The sequence below is a fragment of the Phascolarctos cinereus genome, unplaced genomic scaffold, assembly GCF_003287225.1.
Source record: "Phascolarctos cinereus isolate Bilbo 61053 unplaced genomic scaffold, phaCin_HiC Scaffold_3;HRSCAF=262, whole genome shotgun sequence".
In the NCBI taxonomy this organism is placed as follows: Eukaryota; Metazoa; Chordata; class Mammalia; order Diprotodontia; family Phascolarctidae; genus Phascolarctos; species Phascolarctos cinereus.
This window is the reverse complement of record NW_027555736.1, coordinates 125,338,415-125,361,521: the sequence shown is the minus strand read 5'-3', so window position 1 is coordinate 125,361,521 and position 23,107 is coordinate 125,338,415. Positions and strand designations below refer to the sequence as shown.

Below are 23,107 nucleotides of genomic sequence, written 5' to 3'. Positions count from 1 at the left end.
TCTAATGGTAATTAAAGAATTTCCCACCCCTCTCTTCAGAGATGACGCCTTGTGGGCAAGAAGACCCAGTCTGATGATGAGTAGCCTAACTTGCAAGAGACTCCACATGGTGATAAAAAGGCCATATGCCCAGCCTACATCTTTGTCAACTACACCATCTCCTAGCCTCAGGGAGAGGCACTCTTACCCTCGGACAGCATGTAGCAGGCGCAGAGAAGGGTAGGCTGTGCGCACATTGACATGGTGCTTCAGGATGAGCGCATTCACCCACTCTACCCTCTCCTTGCCACCCTTGGCCATGAAAGCTGGAATCCACAGGATGCTGCCATTGAGGCTGTGCAGGCGCTGAAGAAGTTTTTCCCTCCAGGTCTCATTGACTAAGTCCTCGAAGGCCCTCTGGATGACAGAGGGGTTCATGGTTACCAGGTCTGTCTTGACCCCCACATCCTGGGCATATTCCTGGACAGGTGCCAGGTTGCACCTGAAAGAAGAAAAATGATCATAACACCTTCTGGAAAGTAGTAGGAACTCTATAATTTTCTCCTTTCTTCCTCCCTACTTACTTTAGTGCCTGTTACATAGCAAACACTCAATAATTGCTTTTTCCTTTATTTATTCATTCATTCTCTCTATTCAACAGTCATCCATTCAACATTTGTCTGTCTGTCTATCTATTCATTCATTCTATTCAACAGTCATCCATTCAACATTTGTCTGTCTGTCTATCTATCTATCTATCTATCTATCTATCTATCTATCTATCTATCTATCTATCTATCTATCTACCTACCTATCTATCTGGCAATTGGGGTTAAGTGACTTGCCCAGGGTCACACAGCTGGTAAGTGTCAAGTGTTTGGTCTGAGGTCAGATTTGAACTCAGGTGCTCCTGACTTCAGGGCCAGTGCTCTATCCACTGTGCCACCTAGCTGCCCCCTCAACAACATTTATTAAGTGCCTACTATGTGTATGGTACTAGGTGCAAGGATATTTGTGAAGATAAATGAGGTCCCTGACCTCAAGCTTTCACTCTAGAGAAAGATGATAGGTGCATAGATAAATGTACAAACTAGAATACAAGAGCACAAGAGGAGTATACAGCACTATGAGAATATAGGAGGAAGAAATCATTTCCAGCACCAATCAAATGATACTTCTATCCCATTCTCACAATTTAATTAAAAAACTACTTACCAAGGGCTTTCTCTGTGCCAGACTAGCACCCTATTCAGTGGCAGTGAGGTTAGTATTTGAAAGAGGTTTCACCACAGTACAGGTCAACTTTCTAGGGTTGCCCACCCCAGGCTCTAGCCCGGGAAGTACCCTATAGGGATATCCACCAATCTGTTGTAGTATAGGTTTGTGCCTAGCTATTCACATTTATTCCTCTCCCTCATTTCCCCCCTTTTAGCCAGGTTCTCTAAATCAGGAAAGGGTTATTATTCAACAAGTATCTGATTACTGGGTAGCCACAGCTGAGGGGTATTATTTGCCATTCTCAATTGGCATTAGGGCTTTATAGTTGTCAATGGAAAAGCTCTTCTGTAAAAAGAAAACTTTTAGGGAAATCAGAATATGTGATTAGAGATCTGAAAAGCTATTTTTTTAAAAGGAAAAAAATTAGGAAAAATCCATTTCTGTGGTCTTTCTCCTCCCTCACTTCTCTTATCCCCCTCCCCCCAAATGACTAACATAATTGAAGGGCAATTAGAAAACAATTTGTTGCTGTGCTCTCTTTCTTAGGATATCTCTTAGATAATAGGGACTAAAAGCAATCAGTCAATTAAGTGCTTATATGTCAGGCACTGTGTGGAGTGCTGGAGATAGAAAGAAAGGTGAAGACATGTTCCCTGCCCTTAAGGAGCTACTATTCTAATGAAGGAAGTGACATACAAACAACTATGTACAAATAAGATATACACAGGGAAAATTGGAGGTAATCTCAGAGGGAAGGAATCAACAGTCGGAGAAACCATGAAGGACCTCCTGCAGAAGGTAGGATTTAAAGTGGGAAGCCAGGGAAATGAGGAGGCAGAGCAGAGGAGGGAGAGCATTCCAGGCCTGGGAGACAGCTAATGAAAAAGCAGGAATCTAGACATGGAGGTCTTGTAAAAAGAACAGCAAGGAGGCCAGCATTGCTGGGTCATAGAGTATGAGGAAAGAAGTAAAGTAAAAGGAATGGAAAGGCATGGAGAGACAAGGTTGTGAAGGGCTTTTAAAGTCAAACTCATCAGATATTCTAAAGTGTCTCATTCCATAACACCGAGAGTTCTTGTCAGATCTAAGAGGAGCTCTCAGTGTCATTAGTTTAGTGCATGTGTAAGATGTATTGGGCTTCCAAGTGCCTCCTGTGAGCTCTTAAGCCTGGGGCTGATCCTAGGACCCCTAAATCTTCCCTAAGAGTATAAGTGCACTTTAGGGACATGTTCTAGGGCCCTAATCCAGTGTAAACTTTCTCATTGTCCATTGTGACTAGATTTCAGGTCTATTTTGGGGTGCTGATGATGAGGGGTGTCCTACACTTGACAGACTCTGAGGACAATCCAATTTATCAAAAACTTTAATCCCTTGGTGGGTTGGGGAGAGAAAAAAGGGTACATTTGATCTAGGCTTTTTCCTCATCAATATCAAGCTAGGTCTCCCATGAGGATTCCTGATGTTCATAGGAATACAAGAAGGATCCATAATTTTGCTTGGGGAACTTCTTTCACCAGTGCAGATCCCTAACCTTAGTTAGTAGATAGGGAGCTCTAGGGAGTTGCTGAACAGAATCTGAGGTTAAGTTAGCCGCCCAGAATCACATAGTTATTAAAATGTCAGAGGCAAGATTTGAATCCATGTCTTTCTGACATTTGAGTCACTATGCCAGCCTGTTTCCTGGGAGAAATGCCCCCTCCCCTCCTTTTTTTAACTTGGCCCTTGGCCTTCCTTATTTGTTGGAAATGAAGCTGTCTAGGATCTTCATGAAAAGAACATACATGTTCTTGAGTGTGTGCGTGTGTGTATATAACCAAGACATACACATATGGAAAGGAGCAGAGAGAAGAAGGGTGTTGAGATAACTAGGAGTGTATTTGTATGTGTTAGGAATAAGCTTGTAGGGTGTGAGTCTTTAGAACTTTTATTGCATTTTCCAATGAAAGGAATGGACCTGTCCATTTTGATCCATTCTTGACTCATTGTTGACCTTTTGGGGAAATAATCCTTTGGCATGAATTTTTGTAAGGTAGACTTTTGTGGGAGGAGACATTCTGTATTGGCTTTAAAAGGAAAGTCTTTATTGCAAACAACCTTTTTTCTTTACTTATTGCCTTTTCCTTTTTTGTAAGAAATAAGAGTGCATCAGAACCAATAGAAGACATGGGCTCTGAAGGAGGAGATCTTTTCAGCTTAGAAACTGCAAATGGAAATTACCCCAGTGGAAGTTGTATGTGCCCTTCTCCATGTGGCCTGAGGGGGCAGCCCCTGAACCCTTGCCTCTTGGATACAAGTGGAGAGGATAACACTGGCAACGTTGAATTCTTAGGCAGCTCAATCCCCAAAACCAGCCTCCTAACAAAAGAAGGGGTGGGAGTCCCTGGGAAGTAAGCATATGGCTACCCCCTGGAAGATGGAAGATCAGCAAGGGACCAAAGCCATGACATAGATGAAGACCTTTGAAAAAACACTTGAATTTTGTCCTTTGCTAATACTGTGAGTTATTCAGACAGTGTAGGTGCAATGGGAATTGGATTAACTGTTGTAGCACCCTCAAGTTCATTTCTTTCTGGGGCAATCTAAGCCCCCAGGATAGTACCATAAGGCTGGATTCCTGTATAGGCCCCTGGGATGAAGAGGGATTCACCAGAATGTTGGGGGAATTGTTTCCCCAGGAACCCCAAGTTCATTTCCCTCCTGAGGAGAAGCTAAACCACAGGGTGGTGCTATGAGTCTGAAAAATTGAGAAGCCCTGGGGAATGGTTTGACTCACTGTAGAGAAAAGATGATTGTATTGATTTTTCAAATGGGCTACTGTGGGTCTTTTATGTGTTTCTTGCATTTTCTATTATGTGGAATAAAGTCTGTCCTGTACTCGATATATGCATTGTTACCTTGAGTGCTTGTATGGGAGTTGTGGGAACTTTCTGGTGGAACCCTAGCAATGAGTTATGTTTGAAGAATTTCTCATATTAAACTCTGGGTGGGGTTATGTGAGCAAAAGAGTGTTTATTTTGAGTCTGTCTCTAAGAATGAAACTAGTCCATTTAAGTCAAAAGCCTGGGGGTGGGGAAGGGGTGGCTAGATCACAGCTTACATAAGCATTCGTAAACCCTAGGTTGGATTTGCCTCTGGTGAGGGGGAATTTGCCCAGTGGGTCCTTTATATTGGCAAGAAGAGAGTAGTTCTATAGTAATTACGTGTATGTGTATCTGCATTGAAACTTTGATTTCTGATAATTCAGAAATTGTATCTCTAGAAAGTTTAATGCTTATCACTGTTCCAAAAAGAATTATAATTAGAAAGGGTACAAACCATGAATGTGAAAACATTGTCATTCTTTGTTATTCAGAATGATGAAAGGATAGCCACTTCCCCCCATGGAATGAGAGGGATTTTTTGGGGGTCTCATTTCATACTTTGGCTACAGTAATATCATTCCCTCACTCATCACATCCAAGGTGAGAAGCAGATAAGATAACTAGCTTCGAGATTTGTGTTTTCAGCTCTGGTCTCTCTCCTGAGGTTCAGACTTGTATTATCAACTGTCTTCAGGACATTTCTCCCTAGCTATCCCTCTGGAATGTCCAGCTTGACCTGGAGCAAAAGAAATTTATTCATTTCCTGTTAAATCTGCTCGTCTTTCAAATTTTACACTTTTTGTCAGTGGTGCTACCACTTACCCAGACTCACATTCAAAATCCTGGTGTTAGATTCAATTCTCCTCTTTTTTTCACTTCTCATATCCAGTTACCAAATTTTGTTGATTTTTGTTGTCAAAATGTCTCTCATCTTCCTCCTCTTCTCAATTTCCATTGCCATTTCCTAATCTAGTCTCTCAAGCCTCTTACTGGCTCTTCTCACTTATACTCTTCCCCTCCAATCTTTCCTTCACATGCTCACTTTGCTTAATCACACATTTAACCATGTTACTTCTTTGCTCAAAACTCTTCAATACTCCCTACTGCTTACCAAGTAAAGCTCAAACTCTTCTGGCTGGCATTCAAGGCCTTCCACTTCCTCCCATTCCAGCCTGTTCTTACATTGCTACCCTCTGCCATTCAGCAGAAAACCATCTTCAACTTCTTGCTGTTCCCCGTGTATATTATGTGCTTTCCTGCCTCTGTCCCTTTGGTTTTACTTTTACTCATAACTTGGGATACCATCAACACACACTCCTACCCCCTGCCTATTCCATTTATAGGTTTATAGGATCATAGCTTTAGAGCTGAAAGGGATTTTAGCAGTCATCTAGTCCACCCTCACTGCCCTCCTCAATTTTATAGATGAAGAAATTGAGAGCCAGAAGGTTTAAATAACTTGGCCAAGGTCACACAAATATAGTGGCAAAGCCTAGGTTGGAATTCAGATCTAGCACTTTCTCATCTAAACCATATGGCCTAATTTAACGGAATCCAATTCAACAGATATTTTATTAAGTGCCTACTGAGCTAGGGATTGGGTGGCATACAAAGCTTAGATGAAAAATAATAATAATAACAACAATAATAGCTAGTATTTATACAGGGCTTTAGGGCTTACAAAATATTTTATAAATATTTCATTTGAGATAAATTAAAAAAATATATACCTGCCCTCCCTGGGGCTTATAGTCCACCATAGAACTGGAAGTAAATGGAAATACATACATACATACATACACACATGCATACACATACATGATAATACCCTGCAAATGGGAGGTAACCTCAGAAAGAAGGCACTAATAATGATGATGTAATAGCTAACATTTTCATAGGACCTACTTATGTGCCAGGCACCGTGCTAAATGCTTTCTAATTATTATCTCAATTTTTTGGATCTCTCTTATGCCAATGACTGCTCTTGTACTCTGTTGATTTGTACATGTCATATCCCCCTTACTGGGGAAGCTAGGTGGTGCGGTGTATAGAGTTCAGGCCTGGAGTAAGGAAGACTGGAGCTCAAATTTGGCCTTAGATACTTATTAGCTGTGTGACCCTGGGGAAGTTACTTAACCCTTTTTGCCTGAGTTTTCATATCTATAAAAATGAACTGGAGAAGGAAATGGCAAATCACTTCAGCATCTTTGCCAAGAAAACCTCAAATGGGGTCACGAAGAGTAAGACATGAGTGAAGATGGCTAAACAACAAATATCCTCCTACTAGTTTGGTAAGCTCCATTAGGGTAGGGACCTTATTTTATTTCACCTAGCTAGTAACTATTATACTCCTATACAGTAAGTATTTAATAATTGTTTGTTGAATTGAATTCAATTGAGCCGAAGGAGGAAAAGGAGTGTAGACATCAATTTATATGGGGTTTGTGCTTTGAGCTTGCTTGGAGCCACTGGCCTTCTCAAACCTCCAAGCGTTTTATTTTTAGGCTCAGTCAAATATATCTGATTAAGGAATCACCTCTTACATATAGCATCTGATGTTAGCCCCTGGCCTCTCTTTACTGTGACTACCACGATCTTTCTCTCAGAAGAATAGGTGTTTCTCTGAACTGAAAACTTGGGGAACTGTGTGGGTTTTTTTTTGAAGGAAATATGTCCATATTCCCAACACCCAAAGGGCATGCTTTAGAGTCTGGAGATGCTCCTGTTCTCCAGAACTGCAGAAGGAGAGTAGCTCCACTGATAGCAGAAGGCTTCATTCACATGGAGTTGCCATAGGGTCAGATAGTGGAGGCATTATGGTCTAGTAGAAAGAGAACTGGGATAGGAAAACTGTGTTCCAGGCCCACTTCTGCAGCTAACTAGTTGAGTGATATTATGCAAGTCAGTCAACCTCCTTGGGTCTCAGGTTCTTAACAGTAAAACAAGGGGGTTGAACTAGATGCTACCCAAGATCTCTTCCAGCTAAATTATATGATCCTATGAACATAGATTGGGAACCCAACAAGATCAACCTGTTGAACATGGGTGTCATACGTATGCCAAGGAGGTCAATGATGGAAAGGTCCCACATATACCTAAATAATTATAGTCTCACTTTCTGCACTGGTAGTAATCTGGAAACAGAGGCCTTTCACATCAATTGGGGAAGGCAGAATAAAATATAGCGTAATGTACAGAATTAGAATTGCATCAAAAGGAATGACAAATTTGAGGAACTAAGAGAAATATGGGAAGACTTATGTGAACTGATGCACAATGAAACAATCAGAACCAGAAGATAAGTTATGACTATACTAATAATAATGAAGACAAAACCAAAAGATAACAGAACATGGTTCAAATGCAACGATCCATTTTGGTCCTGGAGACTGAAATTAGAATAAACTCACTTTCAGTAGAAAGGCAGTGAATCAGGGGTGTCAAATGTTATATATCTATCCATCAGCTGCTTTATCAATAGGTTTGTTTCCTTTTTAAAAAAATTATAAGGGTAGAAAATATGGGGGACATTTCTAGGAAATGAAATTGGTATAAAAATAAAAATGCATTAATAAAATATTTTTAAAAAGAATATTCAACACTCAAAGAACACTCAAATCTGGAGACGACTTCTGAATGAATGAGATGAAACTACACTATGATTTCACTGATATAGGAGATTCTCTCTGCTAATGCAAGTTAGCACATATTTTGCAATTTAGAGCAAACTTAGAGTCCTAGAGAGTTGCTGTGATGGGATGCCAAGCACAGTGCTTGGCACATAGAAGAACATACTTAATAAATGATTATTGATTGAAGATAATATGGGCACGGGGTTAAGGGAAGGCCAACAAGAACTAGTTGAGAACAATATTGATACCTAGCACAGTATTTTGCCCATAGTATATACTTAATAAATAGCAAATAGGGAGAAAATCAGCCACTTGTGGGCTCCTATGTGGTGGTCTCATTCTTGCCATAGTGGACCAAAGAGTTCAAAGGCGAACTTTTATTTCTGACAAATCTCTGCTCCAAGTAAGTACCCTTCAGTGGTATTGGAATTAGGATGGATCAGAATAGTCCGATAGGAAGAGCAAGGGTCTAACAGAAAATTCCTCTGACTGTGTGACTCTAGCCAAACTATTTCATACTTCTGAACCTCAGTTTCCTCATCTGTAAAATGGGGATACAGGTACCCTCTTTACAATCTCAAAGAGTTGTTGGGAGGAAATTGCTTTGTAAATGGTGAGTTGCTAAGTAAACAAGAGCTGCTATTATGATCATGGATTTGTGCTTCTCTATAAGTGTGGGATTTTGATTATTAAGCGCCTCCAGTCAGGTGGCAAAGGAGTGAGGGGAATGAAGCAACGCAAAATGACCGACCTCACCCTGCTGGTTGGGAGATCGGTTCAGCCTTTTTTAATCCAAGGGCAGAAGTCATACGGTTGTCATCCTTGGTTTTCACCTGTGTCTCTTACAATGGCTGGGATGTCTCCATAATAGACTTGCAGATCTTTGAGCACACACATAAATCAGCCCTGGATACACACAAATCCATGGGCACCTGCTAGGCATGGACTTTAAAGATAAAAGATTGGCTTTCTCTTTGAGCAGTACACTGGTATCTGGACTCCTTTCCTGTCTAAGTACCTACACACATATACCCCCACACCCACACACCTACCCACCCGCACACCTCTCATACACATACAGACCTCTCATACACACACACCCACCTCTCTTACACATACATACACCCCCCACACCTCTCATACACATAGACATATACATACACACATACACACACACACCCCTCACACACACATACACACCTTTCATATACACACACACACACACACATATAAACACACAAACACCCCCCTCTTATACACACACATTATTCCCTAAGAACATATTTGTATTGTAGTGTGTTTAGACACTATCTCTTATACCCTCTAATCCCCCTGTCATAGTCTCTCCTATATATCCTCATTGCATGAACACCATACAATATTAATAAGCAACATATATTAAGAAGAAATTACATTTGAATGTGTGAAGTAGAAATATAGAATGTACTGCAGTCTCTATGTATCAAAGTTAGTGATAGCTTTCCATTAGACTTTAGGTTTCCTGACTTTCCAGGGTTCTTATCACTAGACCACACTGCCTTTCATATACGTGCATGTGGATAGAGAATGGTGAGACCATGGGTGACCTGGAAAGTCTTGACCAGGGTTTGCAATTTGGGTGCAAGCCTTATTGAGCATCACACATGTTAATACTTATGAAATATTAAAATGACATTATGTGTGTGTGTGAAGTGGAACTGTGGTATCTATACATGTACCACAGTCTCTGTGTTCCATGGGAACTACTGCCAGACAGTTCTTTGTCACATCTGACTATACCGGGTGAGGCAAGGAACACTAGATGACTATTCAAAGACATGGGTTTGAGTCCTGCCAATTACTAGCAAGTCATTTCTCCTTTCACAGCCTCAGTTTCCTCGGCTGAAAAACAAAGATTATAATACCTGCACTTTGTAAATCTAAATGTGCCACACCAAAATAATAACTATTATTTTTGACAGCATCGTAGTTCTAGAACTAGAAGGGACCTTAAAAGCCATCTAGTCCCCTTATTTTACACTGAGAAAAATGAGGTCTCGAGAGGTCTAGCGACTTGTCCAATATCACATGACTAGTAGTAAATGGTGGATCGAGGATTCAGACTAGGGTAACTGACTCTCAAACCAGCATTCTTCCTATTACATCATCCTTGGCTTATCTGCTATTTCAATGCTAATTCCTATTTCCAGCTATTTCCCTCCATTTTAATTTAGCTAAATCAATTAATTAATGAGCATTTTTCAAGTGCCTACTCTGTGCCTTCACTATGCCAGGCACTGGAGATACAATGCTGAAAATGAAATAGCCCCTCTTCTCTACTGGGGGAGATGTATGTACAAACAAACATGTAAAAATCTATGCAAAATAAATTCAGATACTTTTGGGAGGGAGGAATCCAAGGGTTGGGGGGGGATCAGGAAAGGTGTTGGGTAGAAGGTGATGCTTTGAGCTGAGTTTTAAAGAGAACAAGGGATTCTAAGAAGTGGGGGTGGGATGGTGAGAAGGGTGTGAATTCCAAGAGTGAAGGACAGCCAGTGCAGGTGTGGAGATGGAGATATGAGGAGCAGCAAGAAGGTCAGTCTGGCTGGACTGAGAAGGGCATATTATAAAGGAAGTCTAGAAAGGTAGGATGGTATCAGGTCATTTTGAAAGGCTTTAAATGGCAAGCAGAGGAGTTTATATTTGCTCCTAGAGTCAAAAGGGGATCCAGAGGAATTTATAGAGCAGGGGATTGACATAAATTTTAGGAAAATCACTATGGCAGCTATGTGGAATTGACATAACTTGATTTATTAGAAATCTTAAATCCCCCCTTTTATTCTCCTAGCTTTCTGCCATTTTCTGCTGGGCACTCTGCAAGATATATCAAATTGTGATCAAGAGAACATTGATTTTAATCGCCATAAAATGCAAGCTCTTAGAGTTCAGTGACTTTGTTTTGAGTTTTGTTTATACCTCTCTGGTACCTGGCACAGGCTCTTAATAAATGCTTGTAAGCAGCCAGGTGACTTAGATAGAACATTGGATCTGGAGCCAGAAGACTTGAGTTCAAATCTAATCTCACACTAGTTGTGTGACTCTGGGAAAGATCCTGTCTCTTTCAGTTCTCCCATCTGTAAAAATGGGGATGATAATAGCACTTACCTCCCAGGGTTATTGTGAGGATTAAATGAGATAATATTTATAAAATGCTTAGCACAGTGCTGGCACATAATGGGAACTTAATAAATGCTTTTTAAAAAATTCATTGGAAATTATATCGGCTATCCTATGATTCAGACTCGATATTTCCCCAAACTCATCCAAACCCTTGAAAGACAATTTCTTTTCTTTCCATATCCCAAAATTGAAATCTCAATATGGCAGTATTGAGACAGGAATGGAGGCTCTCTAGGCCCAGGAAATCTGAGATGGCCCCATGGAAATTTTCCATGGGTGGTGACTTGTGTGGAATGAAACATCCAGGATTTCCATGACCTTGCTCCACCTGGGGAATAACATAGACGCCTGTCCCCATAATGTCTCTAAGGCACCAGGATGGATGTTCTGTTTTGAGTGAGATGACTATTTTCAAAGGCCCATGCTGGTGAAATATGGGAACAATGGTGGAGGGGAAAGGATGTTGGATCTCTGCCTATTGCCTTCCCCGGCTTCCTTTAAGTCTCAACTAAAATCCCATCTTCTACAGGAAGCTTTTCCCAACCTCTCTTAATTTTGGTGCCTAGAATTCTGGACAGCAAGTGGCATAGTGGATAGAGTACTGGGCCTGGAGTCAAATTTGACCTCAGACAGTTACTAGCTGTGTGACCCTAAGAAAGTCACTTTACCTCTCTTTGCCTCAGTTTTCTCAACTGTAAGAGTGAATAATAATAATAACACCTTCCTTGAAGGACTGCTGTGAGGATCAAATGAGGCAATATTTGTAATGCTTAGCAAAGTGCCTGGCACACAGGAAGTGCTATATGGATGCTTATTCCTTCCTTTTCCCCAGTGTCTTGTCTCTCTTAATTATTTCTTATTTATCCTGAGTATAGTTTGTCTGCACGTATTTGTTTGCTCATTGTCTCCACCATTAGATTGTGAGCTCCTTGAGGGTAAGAACTGTCTTTTGCCTCTTTTTGTATCTTCAGAGCATTGTACAGTGCCTGGCACATAGAAGGTACTTAGTAAATATTTATTGACTGGCTGCAGAGTCAAAATCCTTATATTTGATTTTGCCCAAATGGGTAAACTGAGAGGTATCATATTACATGGAAAAAACTCTAAGACTTGGAGCTACAGAATGTGGGTTTGAATCCTAGCTCTACCACTTAATGTGTGACCTTAGCTAAGTCACTTAGATTCACTGTGCCTTGATTTCTTCATCTGTAAAATGAAGGGGTTGAATCAGTTGACTGCAAGTGTCATTCTAGTTCTAAATCTACAGTGCTATGATCTTAGGCAGAAGAGAAAGGGCCAGCCTAAAAATCAAGAGGAACTGGGTTCAAGACCTGTCTTTGAATGGACCCCAGGCTGTGTGACCACGGATAAGTTATTTAACATCTCAGTTCTCTAGGTAACTCTCTAAGACTATTAGTTAGACCTAAATTGTCACTAGCAGAGGGATTTTCACGCCATGAACTCTTTACACCTAAGAAATCACAGATTCTCGCACAAATGTAACTGCTGCAAATAATATAGAGTCCACTGCATTTTACATCATTCCAATGCTTTGAAATCCTTATGTACATTATTCCCCAGAAGGACAGCCTCAGTTTTCTCATCTGTAAAATGAGGAGGTTATGTTTGCTGGTTTCTACATTTCCTTTGAACCCTAACTCTATGAGCCCATGATCTATTCTCTCTTTTGTCTTGTATGTTCATAGATGTTGGCTCCCCTATTAGAATGGGACTTCCCCGAGGGCAGGGACATCACAATTTAGCCTGCCTTCATATCCCTAGTGCTCAGTACAGTGCCTGGCACATAAAAAGTGCTTAATAAATATTTGTTGACAGACAGACAGATGGACTGATTAAACCAAAAGGCATCAGTTCTACTTCTACTCTACTCATCTGACAGCTCTCGGTGTATCTGCCCAGCCAGCTTCAAGCATGAGTTACCCCTTGGGGAATTACCTTATAACAAAGCTGTGAGTGTCTATCTCCCGCCCACAGCCACTGTTCAGCAGAATCCCGGAGTTGCCCACGATGGCACAGGTCCTGAAGTGTTTGTTCTTCAGGGGAGAAGTTCTGGGCAGGAGTTCATACAGGTTCTGTGACACATTCATGGTGCTAGCTCGGTCAAAGATATAGTGGATGATGTCTCCAGGCTTCAGGGTCCCCTTGAGCACTGATATGTCTTTTTCGGCATCTAGGAACTTCAAGATTTGCTTCCTGGAAAAACAAAGCCACATATGTAAGTGACAGAAAAGGTTCTCCTTCTTTTATCCCATCTCCCTAAGGTAGCCCTCTCTTGCCGACTATTGCCTCAGTGCTGCATTTTCTCTTCCTTCCCACCCTCTCCCATTATGTACCTTCCCCTTCTTTGTCTGATAACTAGCCACTCTTCAGCAAACAAGGTAGACAGCTGCATGCCAACCCCTTGGAGGTAATCTTGGCTAATGGGTTTGGGGCAGAGGTTGGCTACTATGGCAGGTGTGCTAAAGATGACCCAAGGACCAATTTTCTTTGGCAGGTGGGCTGTCTGCCACAGCTGGGCCCTTACTCTGACACCTATGGCAGATGTGACAGCTGCCACCTGCCGTGATAGTTGGTGACTCACATTTTCTTCTCCAATCTGAAGAGGAAGCTGCCAAGTCAGTGTGCCCCTCTAGCATACTAGAATTGATTAGGGTGGAACCTTGGCACACCACTCTTCAGAAAAGATGGCAGATCCTTGAGTTATCCTAGGCTCAGGCATCTTTGACAAGGAGTGACACTGGGTAGGGTCCTGATTATAGGACTAGGAAGTCAGAGTTCAATTCTTCTTTTCCTTTTAATTAGTGTGTATCTTTTATTTTATCCCATTTGCTTCTGTGGTAAATTGGAGGGGAACATGGACTGGATAGCTTCGTCTTCAAGTTGAAGAGGAAAAAGTGTGTTGCCAACTCTTGTATCTACCTCAGATGGCAACTGGTCAACTTGCTCAATGGCCTGTGGAGGCACCTTGTACTTTTTGAAAATTTCAAGGACTTGCCATCGAAAGAAACTGCACAGTCAACTTTCAGAGGGTGCTGAATGCTCCTTTCTATTCTACAATATTTCAGCGGTCATGGTCAAGAAGGCCTAGGCATTGTTTTTATTGTTTGGAGCAATTCTGCTTTTTTTCCTTAGGCCTCTATAAAATGAAGGGGGTTGGATTTCAGGGTTTCTTATACTTTTTCCACTCACGACTTCTTCAACGCTTCTTAAATTGTGGGTGGTAACCCACAGGAGATGACCTCTAGGTCTCTTCCAGATCTGTAGTCCATGATGTTCAACAAATGACTATTAACTAGGTTTGGGGTTGTCTTCAATTCTACTCCATTCAAAAAATTTTTTAGGCACCTACTATGTAGAAGGTAATGTGGTTGGTACTGGGGATAGAAAGACAGAATGAAAAATGGTGGTCGCCCTCAAGATTTTATTTATTAGGGGGATACAACATGTACAAGATGATTTGAGGATGGAGAAAACACTAATAATTAGGAGGATAAGGGAAGGCTTCCTGTAGGAGGTGGCACCCAGGTTGAACCTTGAAGGAAGCTTAGGATTCTAAGTATAGGTAAGGAAGGAATGCATTCTAGGCATAGGGGACATGCTATGTAAAAGCTAGGGGTGGGAGGTAGCACGCTGAGCCTGGAAACAGAAAGTTGGCCAGTCTGGCTAGAAAGTAATATGAGCCATAGCTTTTGGGAAAAGATAGAACCTTCAACCTGATTGGTTTCTCTTAGAATCGTGAGATCATATTTTTAAGACTTCACCTTGAAGGATCCAGCAAAGACACCAGCAGAGAGTAATTGTTCGTATTAGAGATGGCTACATGAAATGGCCTAAGTTCATATAGGAGCAGCTAGGTGGCACAGCCTGAAGTCAGGAAGACCTGAGTTTAAATCCTGCCTCAGACACTTCCTAGCTGTGTGCAAATCATTTTTGCCTCAGTTTTCTCATATGTAAAATGGGAATAATAGTAGCACCTATTTCCCAGGGTTGTTGTGAGGATCAAATGAAATAATGTTTTTAAAGCGCTTAGCAAAGTGCCTGGAACACAGTACGTTGGACATAAATATTAACTGTTGTTAATGCAGGAGAAGCCAAATACCTTCAAAACAAATGAAATTAGCCAAAAGAGAGAGACAGAGGGAGGGAGGGAAGGAGAGGAAAAGAGAGAGAGAGAGAGAGAGAGAGAGAGAGAGAGAGAGAGAGAGAGAGAGAGAGAGAGAGAGAGAGAGAGATTTCACTGTTATAGAGCTAATTTTGTTATAAGATCTCTAAGAACCTTGTGGATATGAACAACTAATCAATGTCATCAGCCAGATTTTTTTTACCTTATTTTTTTAAAAAATGTTTACTTTGATTTTTCAAGAATCAATGAATTTATTTGGGGCAATTCTTCCTCTACTAATGAAGGCTGTAATCCCTTAGTAGAAGAGTTCATGAATTACTATGGTTGAGAAAATTTATCACCTGGTGACCAACCTTATGGTGATGAGCCTTTCCAAGCCTAGATAGCCTGACCCTTAGATGACAGATGTACATGCTATCACTGGACCCAAGCTTGATGCCTTGCCAGCTGGTAGGATCTGCCAGAATTCATGTGCTGATGCCACTGTCCTTGAGAAACCAGGGTCACCTCCGTGCCCCAAGGATGCATCAGAGTCAGGACTGCAGAAAGAAGACAACAACAGCACTTGGCCAGGAGACAGAGGACCTGGGTTGTAATCTTGCCTCTGTAACTTATCAGTTTTGTGACTTTGGGCAAGTCACTTAACCTCTATTTGACTCAGTTTTCTCATCTGTAAAATTAGGGACTTAGGCTAAATGGCCTATGAGTCCCTTCCAGTTCTAAATCTGTGATCCTATGATCTCTGTTGTGCAGATAGGAAAAATGATGCCCGAAAGGCATAAAGCTTTTAGTTGACCTTGGATTTTTGCGGGCCAGGCCAATGGGAGCCCTGATATTTAGTAGGGCAGGGGAAGCCTGGAAGGGATACTACCCCCTCTCCTCTTCCATTGATTCTATTTCTTAATTAAGGAAGGAGAGCTTTCTCTAACACACAGAGAAATCTTGCACTTAATAATTTGTACTACATGGAAAATGGAAGCATTGTTGTTATTTACTGGTGCTTACCAAGGATTATGTAACTCAACTAACTCATTAATTTGTTTGTGAAATGGCTAAGAACCTTTCAATTACCAACCCCAAAGTATTTAAAAGCAGAGAGAACCCCCAGAAAGCCCACAAATAAAGACTTTCTTGAGTGAATTAATTTCTAATTAATCACCAGAAATTACTATCAATTATTAAACATTATTTCAAATGACTTGAAGAATCTTTTCTTATGAATAATTTCAATGACTAATTGCCCAGATTTGAAAGGATTTGTCCCTCCCCTTGGGTGAAGGCAAATTGTTCATACTGAGGGATCCTCTGGGCTCACAGTCAAGAGCCCTGAGATGGGAAGGGCCAAGCTCCTTGACAACTAATTCATCACGGTTCCCTAGGGTATGACTCCCTTCTCAGGCTCACATACCCCAATCTCAGGCCCATAAGCTGCAGTACCTTCTCTGCTTTGTGCCTTCAGTGAAGTGATCAGATTTTTTTTTTTGGCAGTTGATAAAGGGGAATAAAAGGAGGAAACCCAGATGAGGCTGAGCTGGCAAGAGGAGGTACAATTTCACTCACAGTTGGTCTTAATGACAACACAGTGCCTCTTATTAAAGGGATTAGTAATATGGGCTTGCAGCTGTCAGGAAGCCATAGCTGGGGAGTGCAGAACCAGGGACCTTGCAGGAAGAATTGTTGAAAGGGAAGGTAGGTGGTAGAGAGTGAAATCTACTTCTTCAGATGATTTTTTTGGCTGCTCATTTCTGCTTCTGCTCCCGTTCTACATATCCTGTATTTCTAGAATTTTCTCTTCTCTTTCTATCCAAGATCTCTTTGTCTTGGAAACCTGAAATCCAAGGTCTGGATGGCAGGACTGCTACTTTTCCCTTGTACCTTCCTATAATCACATTTTCTGTTTCAATTCTGGTTCAATGGCCATACCCCAGGTCCCTTGCTAGACAAATTTGTGACCTAGGTAAAGTTTTTTATAGGGTCCCCAGATTCCATGTTTGCTGCTCTCTTCTACTTTCCACAGCACCAATTCAATTAACTAAATTATTAAGAATCTATTACATGCAAGGTGCCATACTAGGTATTGGGAATATGAAGGTAGATACTACACTGACCCAGCTCTCAAAGGGCTTACAGTTGAATAATACTAGGCTTGATCTCTTGTCCACATACCCTTCTTTCTCCTGAAAACCTGTGATTAGATTCCTTATTCTTATGAACAAGTAAATGACTGCTAAAGACATAAAGCCCCTCTCTAAGGGAAATCTGTATCATAAAGTCTTAAAGGATAATAATAATAATAGCTAACATTTATATAACACTTTACTTTTTTTATAGCTCATTTTGTGCTTTCAACAACCCTCAAAGTTAGGTGCTATTATTATCCCCATTTTACATATGAGGAAATTGTTAAATGACTTACCCAGGGTCACACAGACAGCATCTTGAGATCGGATTTGAACTCTAGTCCTCCTGACTCCAAGGCCAGCATTCTGTCTGCTGCACTACCTACTTACCTCCAGAATTAAAGAGTAGAATTTCAGGCAACAGCCAGTAGGAGAGGGAGGATTTGGGGAGGGCCTGTGATTCTCATTGAGAACTCAGAGGCAGGTACAAGGCTTGTCCAGTGATCCTGTATACATGCCACAGAGGCAATGCCTACTTCATTTATGGGTAAGGATGGATAGATCCAGAGTAATCCAATGATGGGCTAGGATGAGTTTAAGATGGGGAATTTGCCTTTATAAAGACATTTATGTTTAAACCAATAGCAGATTTTCTATAGCTGTGATTCACACCTCAGCCCCAAATTTGGTGAATCTTCTTGATTTCTTAAAAACTATGAAAACATTATACACCAGAAATTGAGCATGATGGCAATATGGATATATTGGAGAAGGTAGCAGGCTGGCCAAATGGACCTGTGTGATCAGAGTGGCAGCAGCCCCTTGATTGACCTAACTTGGGGGTCACTCCTGCCTAGTGTTCCCAACCAGAGGGCAACATCCCAAGCTAAGTGGACACGCTTTCTCCTTCCCCCTCCCATGTTGCCCCCCGTGACTCACTTCTGTGGAACCCTGAACCTCTCTCACAGCCCATTTGCCTCTTTTGCCTCCTGGCTCTCCTACGATACCATACACCTGCTGGGCTGCTAGGCTATAGAGATTTATATTTCTGCCTGATCACTTACAGATGAAGCCTGCCTCAGCAGGAGGTAAACATTCTATTTCTATCTTGACTTCTTTCGATGATAAAGAGAGGCAATTTGCCAGCTTGTGCTGAAGAGGGCCAAATCTGTCTCTTATCCTATAGGTAATTACCAATACCTGATCTTCAAAGACAGGGTCTGGTTGTGTCTCCACGTGGTTGGGGCTGGCTTAATGTTGTGCTTTGCACTTTCATTACTTCTGTCAACAACAGCTGGAGATGAAGAGCCATTTATTACAACTTCGACTCTGGGGAGGAAAAAAAACCCAACAGACCACAAACCAGAAAAAGAGAGACAGGATTTGTTAGCATGCTGATGACATCTCTAATAGTTTTGTTTTTGCTCTGGCATGAATGTAAACTTCAGAAAGGCAAAATTGCTTTGATTAGCTAGAAGTATAGAAGCCTATGGGTCTTTTATGACATACACATTATCTCTTCCCTGCCCCCACTCCCTTTGCTTTCCCTCAGGTACAGACCAAGCACATTCCTTGCCGGTAAAGCTGCCCTGTCTAGTGGTGGGCAATGAGGTGGTCACAGAGAGGTCCCTTTTACCCCCTATTTCCTTATCCTCAGTGAAATTTAGCAGTCATGGGTGGAGCTGGGTACCTCTGTGGTTCAAAATACATACGCCAGATACTTTAATCTTAATGAAACACAGTGCCATATATTTAGAGCTGGAAGAGACCTTAGAGGTCCAACCCTTTCATTTTACAGAGCAAAAATTTGAGGAACAGAGGTGACATGATTTATCCAAGGTCTTACAGACAATAAGGGGCAGATTCTCATGTTCACACCCAATTCTTCTCACCCCAAATCTAACACTCTTTCCACCATATGATTCTGATTCGCCTTGATAGGATGGTTTAAAAACAACAAAAACAACACAACAACAAAACCAAACGACAATACAAAAATGTACACCAATGATTCTATTGCTTTGGAATTATAGCCAAAGGCAATAGATTTCAGACCTTGGGGCAACAGTGGGTCAATTGTTTCCACGGGGTGATATACGGTTATATGTACATTAAATGCTTCTTTTTTCCTCCTTCTTCCTCAAACACCAGGTATTACTGCACTCTCTTAACTTCATAGGCTTGTGATCTGTGCCAGTGGGTTTCTGAGAAACTAGGTTAGAGTTATATTTATATAAAGGATATTCAACCTAGATCCTGCAGGATGCACATAGAAAGCATCTGGGTCACGGGAGAGAACTGTTCCTTTGTCTGGGGTGAGGATACATAGAATTTTAAGCAGATTTGAGGAGCCAGATTCTTTCAAGAGTCCAAATCAAAGAACTCTTTACTCTGAGGCTTCAAGCCAAGTTCAAAAATGTGAAATTCTTTTTTCCCCCATAAGGTTTAAGCCCTGTTCTTTTCCTTGGCTTTCTGCAGATGGGCTGAGTAGAAATTCACTTTTGTGTTTTTACTTCTTCCCTCGATGGACTTGGCTCTTTTCTTGACTTCACAGTAGTTCTTCCAAAGGTGATTGTGGAGATTGGTGACTAAAATTTGGGCCTCTCCTTTTGGAACCTTCCTGGGAGGGCTGTGGAAGGGCTATGTACTCTATTGACAGGAACACCTATGAAAATTGGGCAGGACCCCATTTATTGGCAGTAGGCCCAGGGCATCAGCAATATTATGAGACCACAAGTCTAATGCCCATGTTTTACTGCAGCTTACATCAAGTGGCATAAAAGATGGCAGCATTCCAATATTTTATCATGACAAGTCTGCAGTCCACAGAGAATGGCCGACGTTATCATCAGGTTATCAGAATCCATGTGAATAGCCCTAATGCCTTTATGCCTTAGAAAATGCTTGACACATACACAGAGGATTTTTTGGGTTGCCTCACCAGGAAGCATGCCTACACCCCACTCCATACAAGGCACAACAGGAATGGTTGTTTTTTGCTACTGTTTGATTAGATGGGTGGATAAATTTGGGTGGTGCTGTGACATGTAAGAGGTCTTAAGGCAACGGTTCTTAATTAACCTAGGGTACCTAGAACCCCACCTCCTCCAAAGGGTCTATAGATAGGTTTTAGGAAGCTATATCTTTATTTCAATATAATTGTATTTCCTTGTAATACTATGTATTTTACTTTGTATATTAAAAAATATCATTCTAAGAATGGGTCTGTTGACTTCACTAGACTGCCAAAGAGGTCCATGGTAGAAAAAAAGTTAAGAACCCTGATGAAGGGATCTTCTTTAGAATGGAGGTGTGTCTGGGACAGTTTCCTTGCATAAGGACACATATTAGAACCCAAGTCTGTAGCTCTGAATTTGGTTGCTATGCTACCATGGCGCAATGACCTTGCTATAAGAGAGGAGTAATAAGAATCTTTAAAAAGCCAGCCCCAACTCCTTAAATACTCCAGGCTTAGAAGCCTGCTTTGTTAGAATCCTGAGGAAAGAACTATGAGGGGCCATTTGTGATGGCTACTTGGATGATCTCAGTTCTATGAACCAGACTTTCCAGATTTCTGAGCCGGCGCAATGACTTCAGATACAAGCGTTTCAGAGGGCTGTTTTTCTTTCTGTATCTTCTTCGGTCAAGGTCATTGTAATAAAACAAATGACCTTGGAATTGCCACATGACCAAAACAAGTCAGAAACAATGGCATCTTTGCAGTTTGTAAAAGGAGGATGTTTTTAAAGGAAATATTAGTTAATCTTGGGTGGATCTAAGAGATTCTCCAAGAGAAATTACCTTGTCAGAAATCTCCCACATTTCTCAGGATTAGCCCACATGCAGCTCTTAATATGGTCAAATATTCCACTATGGCCAAGTGAGGAAAAGCCCTATTGGAATATTGAATACATATTAAACAATCAATGTTCCTTCAGACTAATTGCTTTCTGTATACCCAAATGTTTTAAGTAGTTTCAGCTAACATCTTGAACTCTTTGTTTGAACTCCTTACCAGAGAGTGATTGTGTTTTTTCTCCAATAAATTGTCAATATTGCTGAAGAGTTTATATGTGACCTGTACTGGAATTTTGTGGGATTCAAGTTTCATAGTAAACATGCAAATTCAAGTTTTGATCCGTGATATCCAAAGCTGTCTAATATGATTCTGATTTTTATCTCCTCCACATAACTGCTGCCTTCCCATATTTCCCATCTTTGGAATATGCAGACCATGGGTCATTTGTAAGTGATCTTACATTGACGGTTCTCCCCACCCCCACTCCCCAAAAAAGTGATTAGGGAAATGGAAAGCAGAAATGAAACAAAACAGATCTGTTCACTAAGTAAGAAGGGCACCAGCCAGCAAAGAAGAGAAGCAGATTAATAGCTGCCTTACAGCAAAAACAAATGAACACAAAATCTAATTTACAAACCTATTAGATTTGCTATGTAAGCTGTTCACAGCTGATCTGATTGTACCTCTGCCTCCAGAATTCCTGCAAGACAAAGGAAATGCATTATTTATAAACCCAGTTCCTCTTTGCAAAGCTTTGTTCAATAGTCAAGAGGTCCCCCAGTCTGGAGAGCTGTTCACGGAGGAAGCAACTCTCATTCTTTCCACTTGCCAAAAGGGTCCATCTTTGGGAGTCATTTTTCATGATGGTAAGTCAGAATGAGTTAAGAGTAAGATGTATCCTTTTCATTCCTTCTGAAGAGTCCCATTTTCAGGAAGCTTCACTTAGCCTTAGCCTTAAGGTGAGGCGTAAGCACACCTGTGATTAGCCATACCTCATTAACACCACCTGACGGCTCTGTTACTGTGTGCCCTCTCTGCACTTTGTACTTAATTTTCTTCTACATTAATTTAGACTTGTTTATATGTTGTTCCATTACTGTCCTTAAGCCAACTTTAAGTGTGTATCTGCTCTCTCTACAAATTTCAGACCACACATCTTCCTTTTCTTTTGTACCTGATATCAAGGGAGATAATGGATCTGAAAACACCTTAAAAAGCATGAAATATGAAACATAAGATCTTATTGTTACTTGTGGAAGCAGTAATATTCATGAGTTGTAATGGTAAAACAATTCATTACTTAGTGACCCGACTTCTCTTGATGAACTATTCCATACTTAGCTTGGGTGGTCCTCTGACAACTGGTATAGTCTACAACCACTACCAGACTTCTGTGAAGATTTTCCAACTTGGTAGAACCTTGTGCTCCAATGGCAGAGCCTTGGAGTATCTACCATACCACTGTGAGGCAGGAGAGCAGGACTTTTGAGGAGGTAAGAGTAAAGCAATGGTGTTGGGGTCAGGGGTGGGTTGCTTATTTTTGGTCGACTTATGATTTCATCAATGTGGGGAACTCTCACTGGATACAGACTGGCATCCCACAATTTATAATCTTAGAAGTTGCTTGGTGCACAGTTAGGTTAAATGACTTACCCTTGGTCATGGTACTAGTATGTGTCAGAGACAGACAGGACTTGAACCCAGGTCTTCCTGGTTTCAACACCAGGTCTCTACCATGATGCCTCTTGGCCTTAACTTAGTTGTCAACAAATAAAAATTGATTGACTATTAAAAACCAAAATTACCATCTCCCCTGTATGCTAAGTCTGTAAGAGAATGACCACAAAAAAGAGCAATCAGGTTGTAGCTGATATGTTAGATACTTTGAGAGGCTCCATCAGTGCCATGGAAAAAAGAGCTGATTTTGGAGTCAGAGGATTTGGGTTCAAATATTAGTTCCATTGCTTATTAACTGTGTGATCCTGGGCAATTTGCTTAACGTATTTAGGCCTCAGTTTCCTCATTTAAAAAATGGGGGCTTTGGACTGGATAAGTCCCTTTTACGGTCTCTTCTTGCTCTTAATTTATGATTACCTCACTCATGCCTCCAACTGTTTCTCTAGATTTCTCTTTGTCAGCTGCCTTGACACTCTGAAGAAACCTCTTTCTAGATGTGTTCCTCCCAGGGACCACCA

The 23,107-nt window shown here is 41.2% G+C and overlaps 1 protein-coding gene across 2 annotated transcripts in view; it reads right to left on the bottom strand.

Annotated features, from left to right (window-relative positions):
* Positions 1 to 23,107, bottom strand: part of ST8SIA2 (ST8 alpha-N-acetyl-neuraminide alpha-2,8-sialyltransferase 2) — a 95,858-nt gene that overhangs the window by 23,009 nt on the left and 49,742 nt on the right. For both annotated transcript variants that reach the window (XM_020964394.2, XM_020964375.2), the window contains exons 2-5: positions 21,550 to 21,612; positions 18,314 to 18,442; positions 12,806 to 13,063; positions 188 to 481 (exon numbers count right to left, since the gene is read on the bottom strand). In XM_020964394.2, coding sequence (XP_020820053.1) covers positions 188 to 481; positions 12,806 to 13,063; positions 18,314 to 18,442; positions 21,550 to 21,612 — 744 coding nt within the window. The remainder of the gene's footprint in view (positions 1 to 187; positions 482 to 12,805; positions 13,064 to 18,313; positions 18,443 to 21,549; positions 21,613 to 23,107) is intronic.